Source organism: Prunus avium, chromosome 4, assembly GCF_965620075.1.
Source record: "Prunus avium chromosome 4, drPruAviu1.hap1.1, whole genome shotgun sequence".
Lineage (NCBI taxonomy): Eukaryota > Viridiplantae > Streptophyta > Magnoliopsida > Rosales > Rosaceae > Prunus > Prunus avium.
Genome location: NC_142287.1, coordinates 36,982,834 through 36,999,405, shown reverse-complemented (window position 1 = coordinate 36,999,405; position 16,572 = coordinate 36,982,834). Strand labels below are relative to the sequence as shown.

Here is a 16,572-nt window from a genome sequence, read left to right as displayed (position 1 = left end):
ATCTCTTTGTACTTGTTCGGCCCATGATACTCTCAGTCTCGAATTAAACGGGGCAGCTCGTTCCCAACTGGGCCGCCTAGTTCCTCAACTTAAAACGATTAAACAATCGAACTTCCCAAACTACCCCTCACTCCTTTGTTTCCCAGACGAACTCTTCCTTCTGCCTCAGCAGTTGAGCTTGAGCTAGAGATTTTGCGAGGGTTTTGAGAAGCTGCAAGTCTGCAACAAGAAGAAAAAGATGGAGTTCGAGAAAAGAAAAGCGGCGACGCTAGCGTCACTGCGGTCAGAGGAGACAGACAAATCACCGAAAGGCACGGTGGACGCCCCCATCATACCTCTCCTCAACACTCTCAACAGCCACCTAAATTACTTCACCACCAGTTCCTGCTCCGGCCGTATCTCTATCCTCTCCCAACCCACACACTCAAAACTCAAGACCAAGAAGAAAGCCTTGGGCGGCACGTGGCTCTTCATCACCCACGACCCGGCCGATCCCGACTCAGTCCTCAACCGCCTCTTCGGTTCCGACTCAACTCGTAAAGACGAACAAGACAACCAAAACGACCTCGTTTTTAGATTCGAGCCTCTTATCATAGCTGTTGAGTGCAAGGACTTGGCTTCGGCTCAGTCTTTGGTTTCAAAGGCAATAGCTTGTGGGTTCAGAGAGTCTGGCATTACGAATTCGAGCAAACGCGTGATTATCGCGATACGTTGTTCGATACGGTTGGAAGTGCCGCTGGGGAGTAGTCACGCGATTATGGTATCGCGCGAGTATGTCAGGTTCCTTGTTGGGGTGGCAAACGAGAAAATGGAGGCCAACAGGAAGCGGACTGAAGCATTTTTCCTGGCTTTGCAGAGTGAGAGTGGGGGATTTTTGGGTCCGACTCCTGCGAATGGTGGGACTGTAGCAGATGGGGAGGCTGAGTTGGAAGCAACAGATGACAATGCCCATTCTGATTCTGGTATTTTGATTTTGATGATTTTGAACTCTGAAATTTACTTGGGTTGTTTTGTTTGTGTTTTTGGTTTCTGTGGTATTTTTTTGAAGTTGCAACCTTTATTTTGATGGAAAATGAAAGTGGATTGCAAATCTGTATTGCAGGACACCTTTCCTTTTAATGTGAAAGCAAGTCTGAGTCTTTGAAACATTGGCAGGGTCCGTGGAAGTTCCTGGTTGTAGTCTGTCTGTGGTTGAGATGGCAATTTCTGGTGAACCCGAAGAGAATCTTTTCCTTTGGGGTCATTCTGCTTGTGCATTAGAAGCTAAAAACCAGAATGGTGTTCTTGTGTTTGGTGGCTTTGGAGGCATAGGAAGGCATGGAAGAAGAAATCATTCTTGGCTGGTTGATCCTTTTTCTGGCACTGTGAAAGCAATTAATGTAGAGAGCAGCCCATCCCCGCGATTGGGTCACACATCTTCTTTGGTTGGAGATTGTGTGTTTGTTATTGGAGGCAGGTCTGACCCTGAGAAAATTATGAGTGATGTCTGGGTCCTCAATACATCAAAGAATGAATGGAAGTTCTTAGAATGTTCTGGGGACGTATTTCCTCCTAGGTGAGACTTTTAACTGCATAATCTACTAAAGTGGTCGTTATTTTTGTTTCTAAAAAATGCATCTAAGTTAGTTATATTTATGTCAAGCAGGCATCGGCATGCTGCAGCAGTTGTAGGCTCAAAGATATATGTGTTTGGTGGACTTAACAATGATACAATCACTTCTTCCTTGCATATCCTCGATACAGATAATCTGCAGTGGAAAGAGTTGTTTGTCAGTGGGGAACATCCATGCGCCCGACATTCTCACTCAATGGTGACATGTGGATCTCAACTATATATCTTTGGAGGGTATAATGGTGAGCAAACACTTGGAGACTTGTACGTTTTTAATATCCAAACATGTAAATGGAAGAAGGAAAAGGCGGCTGGGAGAAGTCCACATGCAAGGTTCTCCCACTCAATGTTTGTATACAGGAATTATCTTGGAGTTATTGGTGGTTGTCCAGTTAGACAACATTGCCATGAGTTGGCAATACTTGACTTGACGCAAAGTGTGTGGAGGCATGCGAAACTTGAATCTACTAGTGAAGATTTGTTTGTGCGCAGCACAGCTAATATTGTTGGTGATGATCTTGTTATGATTGGTGGTGGCGCATCTTGTTATGCATTTGGAACAAAGTTTAGTAAGCCTATGAAAATCAACCTGCTTCCCCTGATGAGTATAGATAATAATATTAAACCAGTTGTCGGAGAGAGGCATGCTCACCGTTATGAAATGGTTAATAGTGAGAAAAGTGGACGATTCCAAGATCCACAGGCTGAAGATGCTCAAAGCTTAACTGAAGCTCTTGATCTGAATTTTGAGAGTGACTTTCCCCGGGAAAATGGCATAGGTCAGCAGGTAGAGTCATATTGGATTCTACAACTCGAAAGAAAATATGCAAAAGTAGGCAAGGATATATTGAAAAAGTTTGGATGGTTAGATCTTGGAAGGAAGGTTTACTCCAGGAAAGGTGGTTTACATATTTGTTTTCCAGTAAACGGAAAATTTTCAGGTGTATTTAAAGAAAATAAGCGTCCTTTGACAGATTTATCTGAAGGAGAGAGTGATCACTTTGTTAAACCAGTTATCGGGGAAGAATGTTTGTTGAATGAGGTCACCTGTTCAAAAGCCTTGGACATTCTAAAGGAATGTGGTGCTACTAAGCTGGCAGATGAAGTCCTTGAAGTCAGGAGAGCTGCCAAATCTCCCTTGAAAGTAATGAATGAAGCTGTGGGCTCTCTGATAAAGGATAAAGGACTACCTGAAGAACTCTTAGAGGAGCTACCAGCAAGGTTTGTGTTTGTGTTCTCCTGTGCAAGTATGTATTTTTTTTTTCTTCTTTCAATTAAGCTTATTATAAATCATGTAAAAAGGCAAAAATTGTCTTAATGGAGTAAGGGTTGATAATGTATAAGAGGAATATTTGGGGAAAGGAAACAAGTATGGACGCAAGAGGAGTTAAGTTAATAATAACACAGAAGATTTGTTAGTTATATATCACATATCACGTTTTTCAGTTAAAACCTATAGATAAGGGCTGCATTGGTGATACAATGACCATGAATGATAGTGATTCTCATATTAAATGGTTTTGTCTTTTGTTAGATGGGAGCGACTTGGAGATATAGTTGTGCTTCCGGCAACATCATTCAAGAATCCATTATGGGACTCAATGCAGGAGGAGCTTTGGCCTGTTATTGCCAAATCAGTTAATGCTCATCGCCTTGCACGCCAAGTAAGTAATATACATAAATACTTATAAAGAGTGGTTTTTCTCATTAAAGTTAAACTATTCTCGAGTAGTTATTTGGTTTACTCATTTTCCATGCCTTATTTTGGTTTGTATATATTCACCAGGGCCGAGTTGCATCAAACAGTACAAGGGACAGTACTTTGGAGATTCTTCTAGGAGATAATGGATGGGTTGATCATCGCGAAAATGGCATTCTCTATTCTTTTGATGCTACTAAGTGTATGTTCTCCTGGGGCAACCTTTCTGAGAAGCTTCGCATGGCCTCTCTGAATTGCAGAGATGAGATTGTTGTGGATTTGTTTGCTGGAATTGGTTATTTTGTTCTGCCATTTCTTGTCAGGTACCTCTCTCTCTCTCTCTCTCTCTCTCTCTCTCTCTCTCTCTCTCTCTCTCTCTCACACACACACACACACACAAATCTTGGTGTATATATAGAACATAAAAATAGTCAGCCTATCAGAGTCTGTTTGTCTGTCTGCAATATGGATTTTATTAAAAGGAGGAGGATAATAAGAATAGGATTTCATACTAGAGATGCAAGTAAGAAAAATATGCATTAAATTCTATATTTTACTTTTACTTTTTCTTGGAATAGGTGAAATTTTCTTCAAGAATAATTATCATAGGAAAACATTTGTGACATTCGTTGGCAGACTTTAGGTGCTTGGATGAATCTTCTAGATACATATTGCTTTATCATTCTTATACCTAAGATGCACCTGATTGCTGCTGATGTTGTTTCTAAGTGATAATGTTGGTTGACCAGGGCCAACGTGAAACTAGTTTATGCTTGTGAATGGAATCCCCATGCTGTTGAGGCACTGCGGCGAAATCTGCAAGCCAATTCAGTGAGCGATCGGTGTATCATTCTTGAAGGAGATAACCGGACAGTGGCACCTAAAGTATGTTCAAAGACTGACATCGTTTTCATTACTAACTGATATAGATATCATTCAACTTCATCTGTTTATGCGTGCGTGTGCACTTGCTTTTTGTTTCACTTCATTTTGTGTTCACATAGTGCAAGCATTCATCATTATCATAGTTATAATAGTATACAAATCAGGGATATTGTCCAAGACGAGGTTCTGCTGTGTGTGGCTATAACTTGATTGTTTTCTCACAGGGAGTGGCTGATCGGGTCTGTCTCGGTCTCATTCCAACAAGTGAGGGTAGCTGGGTCACTGCTGTTAGGGCATTAAGGTGATATGTCCTTATATTGTGTTCTTGTCATCATTTTTTCCGATTTTAAATGCTTTCTGCAAATATTTTCGCTTATGAGCACTCTAAATAATTAGTTCCTATGCGAGATCAATGCTTTAATTGTATGTCCAAAGGATGCTTCAGCATCATAAGCAGTTGAAGCTCTCTCTCTCTAACATATGGACCAATGTACACAATTTGATGTAATTCTGACAATGCAGGAGTGAGGGCGGGATGCTACATGTGCATGGTAATGTCAAGGACTCGGAAGAGAGTTTATGGACTAAACATGTATCAGAATCAGTAGGTGAAATTGCTAAATCTGAAGGTATTATTTCTCAGACACATGGATATTAAATACATAGGCATAAGCCATTTCCAGTTTAGAGGGTGGTGTAAGTGTAAATTGCTTTTGTTTGCAGGTCATTGTTGGGAAGTTTCAATAGAACATTTGGAGAGAGTGAAATGGTACGCCCCACATATTCGTCATCTTGTTGCAGATGTAAGATGTAGACAGAGGCAGAGATGACCAAATTAAAGCCTCTGTCTGTTGTAAAACTTGTAAGCAACAAAATTATTCAAGACCCGCATTTTCACGGGGTCCTGGCCCTCCTGGCAGCACACTGGGGTTACTGAGTCCGATTAGTTTTGGCCTGTTTGATACTATCTTAGTTTATTTTTCATTTCTGATAATCTTATATTTGATTATTAGATTAAACTTCATCCGATGGTGCATATCCTGTCATTTATGTACTTGTTGTTTCTGAATTTAGATTGGTCTTTAAAATTGGAAAGCCTGCATGTTGTGTCATCTATCTACTTCCCCACCCGGGTTGTATTGCCCTCTTCTTTCTATCTCTCTCCTTGTTTAACAAGTGACATGAGAAGAGAGAGAGAGAGAGAGAGAGAGAGAGAGAGAGAGAGAGGAAGAATGGGGTAATACAATGGAGTGTGGAAGTTTTTCTGGTAGATGGCATGTAGGCAAACATCTTGTACTTTGAAACAGTCAAATTAATTCAAGTCTAAAAAATAATTTTGGAATGCGGATTATGGTTGTGGTCCATTTAAATTGATGTAGTAATTCAATGTACGGATGGATTAAAATACTAGGTGGATCGTAGACCCGCCAGGATCTAATGCCGGATCCTTGTGAACTTGTTCGTTGGTCATAATAAATTAAATTGACTCAATAAAAATAAAAAAAATGATGTAATCTATAATCCAAAGATGTTACTGAGATTCTACGTGCAAGAAAAGAAAACTAGTAAATTGCTCCTACTTGTTGCTTTGTCAGTGAGACTCAGACAGGATCATTAATACCATTGTAAATTTAATAATTTTGGGAAATTAAAAATTAAATAAATAAGTGTCCTATTATTTGGAGGAGTGATCCTACACATGACAGGCACGTGCATGAAATGGGGTATCTGACAAAACCATGCAAAATTATTTATTGAAAATGTGGATAAATGTTACTGTTTTTCTTTTAAACTTGTAGTGGTAGAACAAGTTCCAATATATATTATTAGAAATTTAAGATGCTTTGACCAAAAAAGAAAAAAGAAAATATGATCATCTTTAACAGCTAAGATGCGTGCTAATTAAGTAGACAATTAATTAATACGTGACGATGAGTCATAATTCTTGGGCTCCACCCGCCATCTTCCATCTTTCAGTGCATGTAGACCCAACAAATGATGTTCACAATTCTCTCTCAACTTGAAGGCCAAAGTGTCGGTAGCCATAGTGTTTTACTGTTTACAAATGAATAGCACAGTTAATTAGCTTAGCTTAAGTTAGGTTTAACATAATTTAATATAAAACGACACCAAATAAAACCAAACTTAGTTTGTCCCACTCGACTCACCATTTAAATTTTCATATGTTTTATATAATATTTGTTTGTTAATAAGATCTAAATGCTTTTTCTATAATCAAAAATAAGAACTGAATGTCACTAAATCAAATAGTTATTCTCGGTGCGCTTGCGAATAGAGCAGATTTTGTTGGGAGAGGTCCCCGCTTTGCGCCCGACAGTACCTCGAGGGTTAGTCCCCGCAATCACGTGGGGGATACCTTGATTTTCACCAAAAAATAGTTATTCTCGGTTAATTGAATGTTTAGTTTTTGTCTTGAAAGATAATGCTAGTTTTCTTTCATTTTCTTTTCTTTTTGTGGGCCGCCACGTGTCATCATAGTTTTTTTTTTTATAATCATAATGCCATTGCCTTTCCACATTACATTTGGCTTCAAGAAATGCATGGCATGTAATTTTATGTTGTTTAAGTTGCATTAAGCTTGCACATTAGTGGAAAACCTCAACATGAGAGGTCAGTTCAACAATTACCTGACGCTTAATAAGTTAAATCATAGATATAATTTAATGATTATGTTGAAATCAATCGTACTTGCACTCGCATGCCCAAGGTGGTGTCTTCATTGTACTTTCATTTTTGACAGCCTTGGCATTGATTTTCTTTTTTTGGGTGGCTTCAATGATGCCATCTCCAATATCGGGTGTGAAAGTAAAGCAAGGCACTTGTAGCTTACTTTATTGGATTCTCCCTCTCTAATATTGGTTGAAGAAGTCAAATTTATCAAATGGAGGATTCAATTCAATTACGAAGGTGGTGGGCACCGAAGTTTGGAACAAGTTATGTGATGTGAGTCACCAAAATGTGACTACACAAAATTGGGAAAAATAGATAAGTAACGTAAGCCATTTTACACAAATACTTGAAGATGAGGTCGAGATCAAGCAAACTGTGGTCCATCTTTACAAAATATTACATGGATTGTAACGGCTCAACCTTCTGGCATTTTCTTCTGTGAACTGTATATGCAGTGCAAACACGACACAAGTGTAACCACGTGCCAGCTTCCAGCACAAAAATTAGCATATTAAAGTTTGAGCCTCTGCTTTGCGGTAAATGCTTGCGGTGAAAACAACACTGAAAAAGGTCAAAAGGACATCTCACAGAGCCCAAAATTGCAACAAGTGTCTCTTATTTTAAATTTTTAATGCCATTTTTATCCATATTTCTCCTATTTAAGAAGTAGCCAAGACCCCAGAGCAAAGCAAGGCAAGGCAAGGAGCTTTTAGATTTAGTGAAAGCAGCAGCAGCAGCAGAACAGAAACCATGAGTTCCAGAGCTCTCTTCTTCTTTGCTTTGCTAGCTTTCTCAGCAGTGTCTTGTTTTGCTGAGAATGAAGAGGACCCAGGTCTTGTTATGGACTTTTACAAGGACAGCTGTCCTCAGGCTGAAGATGTTATCAGAGAACAAGTCAAGCTTCTCTACAAGCGCCACAAGAACACTGCATTCTCTTGGCTCAGAAACATCTTCCATGACTGTGCTGTCCAGGTATATATATTTATATTTCTGATAAATATTTGCTGCTTTTCTGTTAGTTAATTATTTAACCCTTTTCTTTTCTTTTCTTTTTTGGGTTTTGTGGGATTTTTACAGTCATGTGATGCTTCCCTGCTGCTGGATTCAACCAGGAGGTCCTTGTCTGAGAAGGAGATGGACAGGAGCTTTGGGATGAGAAACTTTAGGTACATTGAAGAAATTAAAGAAGCACTGGAGAGGGAGTGCCCTGGAGTTGTTTCTTGTTCAGATATTCTTGTTTTGTCTGCTAGGGAGGGTGTTGTTAGGGTACTTTCCTCCTTGACCTTTCTTTGTCTTTGACTTGACTCTCTTTCTTCTGTAAAACAGAGATCTCAAGTTGGTACAATTTGGTTTTGATCTTTATTTAGTAAAATTTGACAAGAACTCTAGTATAATTTATTATTCCCTTTCCAGCTATAAGATAACAAGGATTTCTACAGATTTTTGTCCAAAAAATACCGCTAAAGCTGTTGTTACCTTTTTTTCTTGTGGTTTTTGGTACATTTTTCATATTCTGTTGGTCTGTAAAACAGAGATCTGAACTACTTGTACAGATTTTTATCTATTTCTGGGACCCCAAGGCTATTTCCTTTTAATTGTGGATTTGGTAGATTTTTCAAGTACAATTCTCTTAATTATTTTCAACTTAATTACTGTGTTTTCAGCTAGGAGGCCCATTCATCCCTCTCAAAACTGGAAGAAGAGATGGAAGGAGGAGCAGAGCAGAGATCCTTGAGCAGTACCTTCCTGACCACAATGAGAGCATGTCCACTGTCCTTGAGAAGTTTGCTGACATGGGCATTGACACCCCTGGTCTGGTTGCCCTGCTAGGTATATATGCACATCACCATCCATACATACATACATAGTTTTAAAGTTCTTAAACATCATTAGCATGATTAGCATGCATGTTACTTCACTGATTATGGTCTAATTGTAATTAACAGGAGCTCACAGTGTTGGTAGAACACACTGTGTGAAGCTGGTGCACCGTTTGTACCCAGAAGTTGACCCTCAGCTCAACCCTGACCATGTTGGTCACATGCTCAAGAAGTGCCCTGATGCAATCCCTGACCCCAAAGCGGTTCAATATGTGAGAAATGACCGTGGTACCCCCATGATATTTGACAACAACTACTACAGAAACATTTTGGACAACAAGGGTTTGATGATGGTGGATCACCAACTAGCCACAGACAAGAGGACAAAACCCTATGTCAAGAAAATGGCCAAGAGCCAAGACTACTTCTTTAAGGAGTTTTCAAGAGCCTTCACCATTCTCTCTGAGAACAACCCTCTTACAGGAACAAAGGGAGAGATCAGGCAGCAGTGCAATGTTGCCAACAAGATCCACAACTAGATCAAACCTTTACTTTGTTAAACAAAAAAGTCTTGATCCACTCTTTTTCAACCGAGAAAGAAATAAAGTGTGAGAGAGACAAGCTGCATAATAAGATGGGTTTTCTAGATGCTGTTCTGTTTTTATGGCAGTGTCCAGTGCTCTGGTCAAAAGGCATGTGAGCCTTTGATCATGCACTAGTTGTTGATGTAGGTTTTGTTTTGTTTTTTTTTCCTTCTTTGGCGTTGGATGAGATGGGCATGGGGATGATGGGATGTGTGTATGTATGTATGGATGGTTTGAACTTTGAACATGTATGATGCATGGATTTCAATGATGATGGTTATTGATGATTCATGCTTATAAATCAAGCATCTTTCATGATATCATGATGTTGTGGGGAAATACATTATAATCAGTCAAAAAATAAAAAAGTAGCTCAAATTAAAATGGAAACAAAAGACAAAAGATAGAAAGGATAAGACTCTCAATAACACGTAAGCAAATATATGATCAATGCACTAATGAATTAATTAATATCAGTTGGTGGGTAGGGTACTCAGATAGTAATGTGTGCATTGCTTGGAAGGATATGGTTATGAAAGATTTGCATAGACACAATAATTAACTAGAGGATGGATGGTTCCAAAAGCTTCACATTATTGCGATATTAAATCATTAGAAAATTTCAAGATAGACAAAGAGAGACAGGAGGCATCAGATCCATAAACCTTTAGCTATGTATTCTAGAGAGAGAGATTTGTTGACACATGTCATAAGCTATTGCTCATGTGGTTCTCCTTGTTGAGAGTATTTGTCCCACATTGAAAAGTTAAGGGACCAAGCTTGGGTTTATAAGGAGTTGGGACTCCTCCCATGGCCAATTGGTTTTGGGGTGGAACCTTAACTTTCTTCATGGTATCAGAGCAAGGCTTCACGTGTTGGGCCCAACGGCCACACGTGCTCCCACGTCATCTAATATGTGTTGCCCACGTGTTAAGCTTGAAAGTTTGTCACACGTGCGGGGGCATGTTGAGAGTATTTGTCCCACATTGAAAAGTTAAGGACCTCAACTTCCTTCACTCCTCAGTCTCTCGGATAAGAGACTTGGTTTTCTGAAGCATGGCTCATATCTTTATCCATCAATTTTACTGTGGAAATGCGCAGTAAGAATTGCGGTTATTTTTGTACAATTGCACATTATCATGGATTATACTTTGTTATTCATTGAAGAGATGGAGATGTATTTTATTATTATGTATTATGGGATTGTTTTGTCAAATTTAAAGTAAAATGATTCTGTTTAGCTATGTAAAACTCTGAAGGTGATATGTCAAGTGAAAAGTGCAATGTGGACAGGTCATTTGGTTTTCACAAGACAAGGATTGCTTTCAACAGAAAACTGTTGCAGATGCAAGAACAGCATTAGATTGAACAACAAAGAATTTGGAAATTACATACCCTCTGAGAAGTGGAGGACCAAAAATGCATCATTCTTTCATTTCTTAAGAATAAGATAACTCTCTCCAGTTCTGATAATTTACAAGGAAGACATATATGTATGATAATTGATTGGCTGTCATAGCACCTTGCTAATTCTTCTTTGGTTCAATACTGCTTGAACTGCAATCATAGTCACTATCAGCTTCCTCTGAGGCCACAACATTTTTCCCTACTGCTTCTACCATTTTGGAGATCAAAGGACTGCAAGAGGGATGGCTGTAATATGGCCGTGGATGGACAAAGTAATTTCCGGTAGAAGGAAAAGACGGGTAGCCATAACTAGATTGATAAGGTCCAGGAGAAAATGTGTTTGGGGGAGGCCAAAATACCATAGGCACAAAAGGGTTTGCTGGTTGTGGGGGGAAAATATGATATGGGGTTTGGCTACAATAGGAGATATTATTATTAGTACCACCAGCATTGGGGATCAAAGTATTTGAGATTGGTGGAGCATCTAATGGTGTCTGAGACTGAGATGGCATGGACTGGAATGTTGCCATTGTGTGAGTTTGAATAGAGGTATGACCAACTAGTCCAAATTGAGCAGAAGGTGCAGAGGTTGAAAGGGTAGTCGGTGGGAATGAGGACCTCTGCATATAATGAGGCTTGCTATTTGAGTGAGTTTGTTTCTTCCCCTTTGTTTTTGTTGGACAAGTCTTACCATACAACTTCTGAGAACCTGGACTAGCCTGCTGAAGGAGCACAAGATCATTAGCAAATTCAGAATCAGAAACTCAAAACTAGCTTTTCTTTTTGACACATGCATACTAAGTTTTAATAGTTGTCAATCTTTAACATAAAAAGAGAAGTATTCAGACATATGAACTGGGAAGTTGTGATATTACTGTATCACAAGGCATGGGATGTGGAAGAAATAATTCCTCTCCTTCAGCATCATCATCTGTCCTGCAACGAAAAAAAACTATGCTCTGTTAAAATTATGTACTCTTCAGGAAAACCACACAAACAGCATTAGGATGCTTAGAATCCAAAAAATTTATAGATACGAAACTATCCAAATAGGTTTTTCATTCTTTTTTTTCAAAGAGAAAAAAAAAACCATAAAACTGACACTCATCTCATATCTTGCATTCTGCTCCACAACTATCCATTTCCAAGTAGTATATTAGTTCTGCATACCTATAATATTTCTGAAGCAAGTCTAAGTTCCGGTATTTGGTTTCCCTTTGAACCAGATCATCAGGAAAACCAGCCATGAAAAGAAGTGCGATGCCCAAGGCCTTGAAGAAGAAGCTTCCACTGCGAATATGAACTAGCATTGCCTTTCGGCACATTAGTGGCCCAAAAGACTTTAGCTTGTTTCTTCCCATACGCTGCCTCACATATCTGAAAAGTATTAACGCACAGATAATTTAGTTAAGCTGCAAGTAGAAATTCTTAGATATTTATAGGACATGAACAAGTGACCTTGGCCTTGATCACTCACACAAAAAACCAATTACTCAATACTACTTACTCATTTTGGGGAAGATTTCTTGTCCTTCCACCATACTTGATGCACAGAAACAGCCATGATGGGCAGCTAGGATCTGATGGCCGCATAGCCTTCTCTTCTTCAAGTATTTGAACAGGACATAATGTTGGGTTCTGTTGATTTGGATATAATAGCTTTCTCCGAACACCAGGATTCTCATATAGAACATGCTCCTGGTAATAAATAAATAAAATTTCTTTTTTGATGATGAACAAAGAATGATTAAGATCAAAAACTTGTATTTTGGAAGCAAAACTTATCATATGATAAGCCGGCAACTGGATAGGGTTATCTCATAAGAGTTGAATCAGATCATTCATCTTAGCATTAAACACCTCAGTTGGTGATCACTTAAATGTCATAATGAAATGGCATAAAAAGAATTTTGTGTAATGACAACAGCAATTACAAGAACTAGAGCAAGAAGAGACCAACTTTGATAGCATAATATACTAATTTTCTTACCCCAGGATCTTTTGGAGACATATATGGCTCTCCCTTCCTTAAAATGCTAAAATGATTGAAGTCTAACTCATATATATCTTCGCAACCATGCCTAATACCAAGAGATGCAAAAACTATGATCTTCCTTATGGTGTGGGATTGAGCATTTTTCTGTAACAGGGATTCTGAATCAATTATTCTCTTCACTTCTTTTGGGCAGAATGCCACCTTTGGAGGTTTTTTCTGTTGTGATATGCTTGCAGATCCTGTATGAAGAAACTCCTTCTCCAAAGTAAGGATATTAGGTGGTACATTGTAACTTCCGAAATCATTCGTTTCTTTCTTGTTTTGGTTTGTAAGTTCCATCTCATTACAAACTGGTCCTGTATCAGGTAGCTCATTTGTTTCTTGGTTCACATTTGAAAATACTGGCTCACCCACACCTGAGAAATCCTTTGTACATGGCACATCTGATCCTTTATCAACAACTTCATATTTCAGGACACTAACAATTCTTGAAACATCATCAGCCTCCCCTTCTTTATGATCATTATTAACACAATCCTCTTCACGGAAATCATCATCAGTATCATCAGTATCATCAGAGTCTGCTGAATCACCATCTTTAACTTTTTCTAAATGCAAAAACTGGGTTTCCTCCATGCTCATCCAGTTGACTAAACGGTCTTCAGGAATTGGATCTTGAAGGGCCAAGCATTGCTTATCATGCTTCTTCTGTGAAGCCATTTCAGATGGGATAATATTTCTATCTTCAGTCCCTTTACTAGTGAGTTCTATCTTCTGTCTCTTGAACTTCTTGAAGCTTCTTTCCATTGCATTGGAACAACTTCCCTGAAACCAAAAGTTAAGAGGTTAGCATAAACATGTGAACTTGAGTGCAACAGTTATAAACCCTTTGCAAATCAGCATTTGCTTTACTCAGTACTCATCCACAAAGATTGATGAAAAAAAAACATGATCATTGAAAAGAAATAACAGAAATAAAAAACAACTAACATTTTTTACTCCTTATTCGACATGTTCAGATTATCCAAAATGTCAAAACGAAATAGTGAAGACGTGAAAACCAAAGGAATGTGATCCCTGCTTGATAAAACTATGCCTCTCATAAAAAATTAACACATGATTAATGGGACCATAAAGTAAAACGCTTTAACTGAGCCTCTAATTGCTGTAAGTTTGTAATCAAAATTCATAAAAAATAAAGCACCAGATACTAGTGGAAAAACTAAGAAACTACCAAACAAAAAATGGTGCTCCTACTTGTCCATCTGTTCGAGGAGGTTCCTTATCTCTTTCCTGTATTTGAGCTTCAAGAATTAGTATCCTCTCCATAAGCTCTGCATTCTTCTGTCTTTCTCTCTCTAATTCGGCTGAAATTTCAGCAATAACATTGACACTCTCTCCTCGCATTCCTTCCTCTATAACGCATAGTGCAGAAGCATTGACCAAGGGAGCACAAGACTGAAGCTCCACCATTAGGCCAAACACCAATTTGAAAATCTTTAATCTTCAACACCAATTAAGAATCGCATGAAATGGTAGATACCCACCAAGGAATCCTATAAAAAGATGAAAATCATGAAAGAAAATTAAAATATTGAAGCAAAACCCTGATACCCCATGAAGCAAAACTGCAAAATTGCTCAAGAACTAAACTTGAAGACAAACCCATATCAAAGAGATAAGCTTTCAAACAGAGCATATGCATAGTGGCAAAAATAAATATCAATGCATTAGATGAGTAGGCCTTGTTGAAATGGGAATGAAGTGAGTCAAAGTGTCAATCAAACAGAAGGAAGAAAGCACCAACTTTTGTTAGTTTAGGATGATCAGAGCAAGTGTTGAAGTCTTGGAATGTAAGAAGAGAAACACCAAGAAGAAAGTGATATCTCTAATTCTCCATACAATGAGTGATGCTGATCGGAATAAGAAGAGGCTTTTGTGCTTGGTTTTTGTTTCAGTTTTCTAAATTGGAAAGGGAAGAACCACGAGGGGGCAGACATGCAATTGCACGTGCACCTCTCCCTTTCTCTCTCATTGGACTTCAGGGATCCACATCAAATCTATTTTCCAAAAGCAGTTTCCTTTTCTTATCAGAGTTGCTAACAATACCAAAACATGATTGAAAAATACATTTTTGGAAATTGATTGAATCACATTCACAAAATTAAAAGCCAGTGTGAAGAAGAAGACTATGACTTTAAGTAATGTTGGCCATAAATTTTGCAACTGCTACTGAAAACACTGTAATTCATTTGTTTTTTTATATTAGGAACACTAAAACTTAGAACCCAACAAGGCCTCTGACCTATTCAACTTTTTTTCTCTCTTTAAAAAAGAGCTTTGAGTCTCACAATTTGGTGACAACAACTCACAGTTCTGATTAAATATCTAACAACATTGTCTTCTTATGGAAGTGGTGAAGCTGGTACCCCATATTTCAGCAATGCAAGATTAGAGCATCCTATGCACTTTCTCTATATTTTATGTGAATAAACAATGCTTAGTTTTCTCATCAAGTAAAGACATATAATAACTTACCCCTTTACTTTACCTCTGACCCAACCAGTCTTTGTATAGTTCCCTCCCGTTTGGATTAATATGCTTCTGAACCTGTTATATGCTAAACCAGTTTTGCAAAATTCCATTAGTGTAGGGATGGCAATCGAGCTGTATCGTGTCGTGTTCTTGAATTGAGCACTAATTAATCTTAATCTGAAGCATGTCTTTGTATTTTGGTACCCTTAGTTACAGATTAATCATTCAACAATTATGTCAGTAATGCAAAATTAACAATCAAGGGGTGACGATTAGAGAAATGAAAAGTTAGTAATTTGATGTCCTTCTTGACTTGGGGAGTCTCATTGTCATTACCCCTGTTTCCCAGGTATGCATGTATAAAAAAGATGGTGTGCACACGTGCACATAAAATGGTCAGTGGGCAACATTATAGAATTGCAACCTCACGTGGAACGGGAACTTAAATGCTTGTCTCTTTGATGCAATTTGTGTCAGGGAATATGAAGGTTAAAAAAACCTTGGATACCATCCTTCTAATTTTAAACAAAAATCCACCATCTGGGGCGCTTTGCTCTTTCCTAATCAGGTTTCTGCAGAAGACAGATGAGCCCTGGCAACGTTGACTAGGTCAGGTGATCAAGGCTTGATTGAAGCCAATGTAATCAGGGGCAGATTAGTCTTTTCACTTGGAGGGTTGTCCAGGTTATGAAAACTGTGGGTGCCCAAGACCATTGCCATAAACAAATCTGTCTTCAGGGTTCTATGGAAACTGTGCTGCAGTGCTGGATGGAGGGTGAAAAAGAAAGCCCTGATTAGTGCACACAAACACCCCTTGATTCACATTCACTGGCTTTCTAATTTTCAAGACAATAGGGGCCGCCGTTCGGTATCATTTTCTTGGGTCATTTTCACCAATGCCAATCTTTTTAGAAACAAATAAAGGTAGTAAATTAATGCTAGAATTCAAATCACATAAAGCTTTTTCAAACAAATTATTTTCAATAGTGCATGAAATTTTAAAACTCCCTCTATTTTTTCTTTTGTGGAAGCTTTGGTTGCAGGATGGCACTGCATTCTTCAGTTAGTTGGATTTTTCATGATCATCAAATTTCCTTTTCTTGGAGAGGATGTCTTTCATGAATTTTGCATAACTTGACATTTGTTCCAAAGTTGTAGCGAATGGAATGTTGATCTGCACCTTTTTGAACATCTCCAAGAAATTAGAAGATTGCCCATTAATATTTTTTTTTCCAACCTCTTCAGAAAAGGGATAAATGGGACATATGGCTTCTATGGAGGAGAATGAGTCGGCATAGCAGCATAATTTTCTTCTTCTTGAGATTTCTCAACTGCTTCCTCAT

The 16,572-nt window shown here is 38.5% G+C and overlaps 3 protein-coding genes across 4 annotated transcripts; 2 read left to right on the top strand and 1 right to left on the bottom strand.

Annotated features, from left to right (window-relative positions):
• The first annotated feature begins 127 nt into the window (after nucleotides 1-127).
• On the top strand, nucleotides 128-5,223 carry LOC110763082 (Met-10+ like family protein / kelch repeat-containing protein). Its single transcript, XM_021965829.2, has 9 exons — nucleotides 128-962; nucleotides 1,156-1,555; nucleotides 1,646-2,833; nucleotides 3,147-3,276; nucleotides 3,399-3,634; nucleotides 4,061-4,196; nucleotides 4,421-4,497; nucleotides 4,719-4,825; nucleotides 4,920-5,223. The coding sequence occupies exons 1-9, from the start codon at nucleotides 239-241 to the stop codon at nucleotides 5,024-5,026; spliced, it is 3,105 nt and encodes a 1,034-aa protein (XP_021821521.2). The 5' UTR covers nucleotides 128-238; the 3' UTR covers nucleotides 5,027-5,223.
• A 2,339-nt stretch (nucleotides 5,224-7,562) lies between these two features.
• Nucleotides 7,563-9,609, top strand: PRXR1 (Peroxidase superfamily protein). The gene is made up of 4 exons (XM_021965880.2): nucleotides 7,563-7,859; nucleotides 7,965-8,153; nucleotides 8,552-8,717; nucleotides 8,834-9,609. The coding sequence occupies exons 1-4, from the start codon at nucleotides 7,638-7,640 to the stop codon at nucleotides 9,244-9,246; spliced, it is 990 nt and encodes a 329-aa protein (XP_021821572.2). The 5' UTR covers nucleotides 7,563-7,637; the 3' UTR covers nucleotides 9,247-9,609.
• A 1,044-nt stretch (nucleotides 9,610-10,653) lies between these two features.
• LOC110763116 (uncharacterized) lies at nucleotides 10,654-14,745 on the bottom strand. 2 transcript variants are annotated; one of them, XM_088251403.1, is made up of 7 exons: nucleotides 14,502-14,745; nucleotides 13,952-14,250; nucleotides 12,689-13,519; nucleotides 12,206-12,396; nucleotides 11,869-12,075; nucleotides 11,574-11,634; nucleotides 10,654-11,420 (listed from the first exon to the last, which is right to left on the bottom strand). In XM_088251403.1, exons 2-7 carry the CDS (start codon nucleotides 14,165-14,167, stop codon nucleotides 10,818-10,820), a joined length of 2,109 nt encoding a protein of 702 aa, XP_088107529.1. In that variant the 5' UTR covers nucleotides 14,168-14,250; nucleotides 14,502-14,745; the 3' UTR covers nucleotides 10,654-10,817. The 2 variants fall into 2 exon arrangements, with proteins under 2 accessions (XP_088107529.1, XP_021821563.2); XM_021965871.2 differs by having other exon boundaries at nucleotides 10,654-11,417.
• Nucleotides 14,746-16,572: the final 1,827 nt, after the last annotated feature.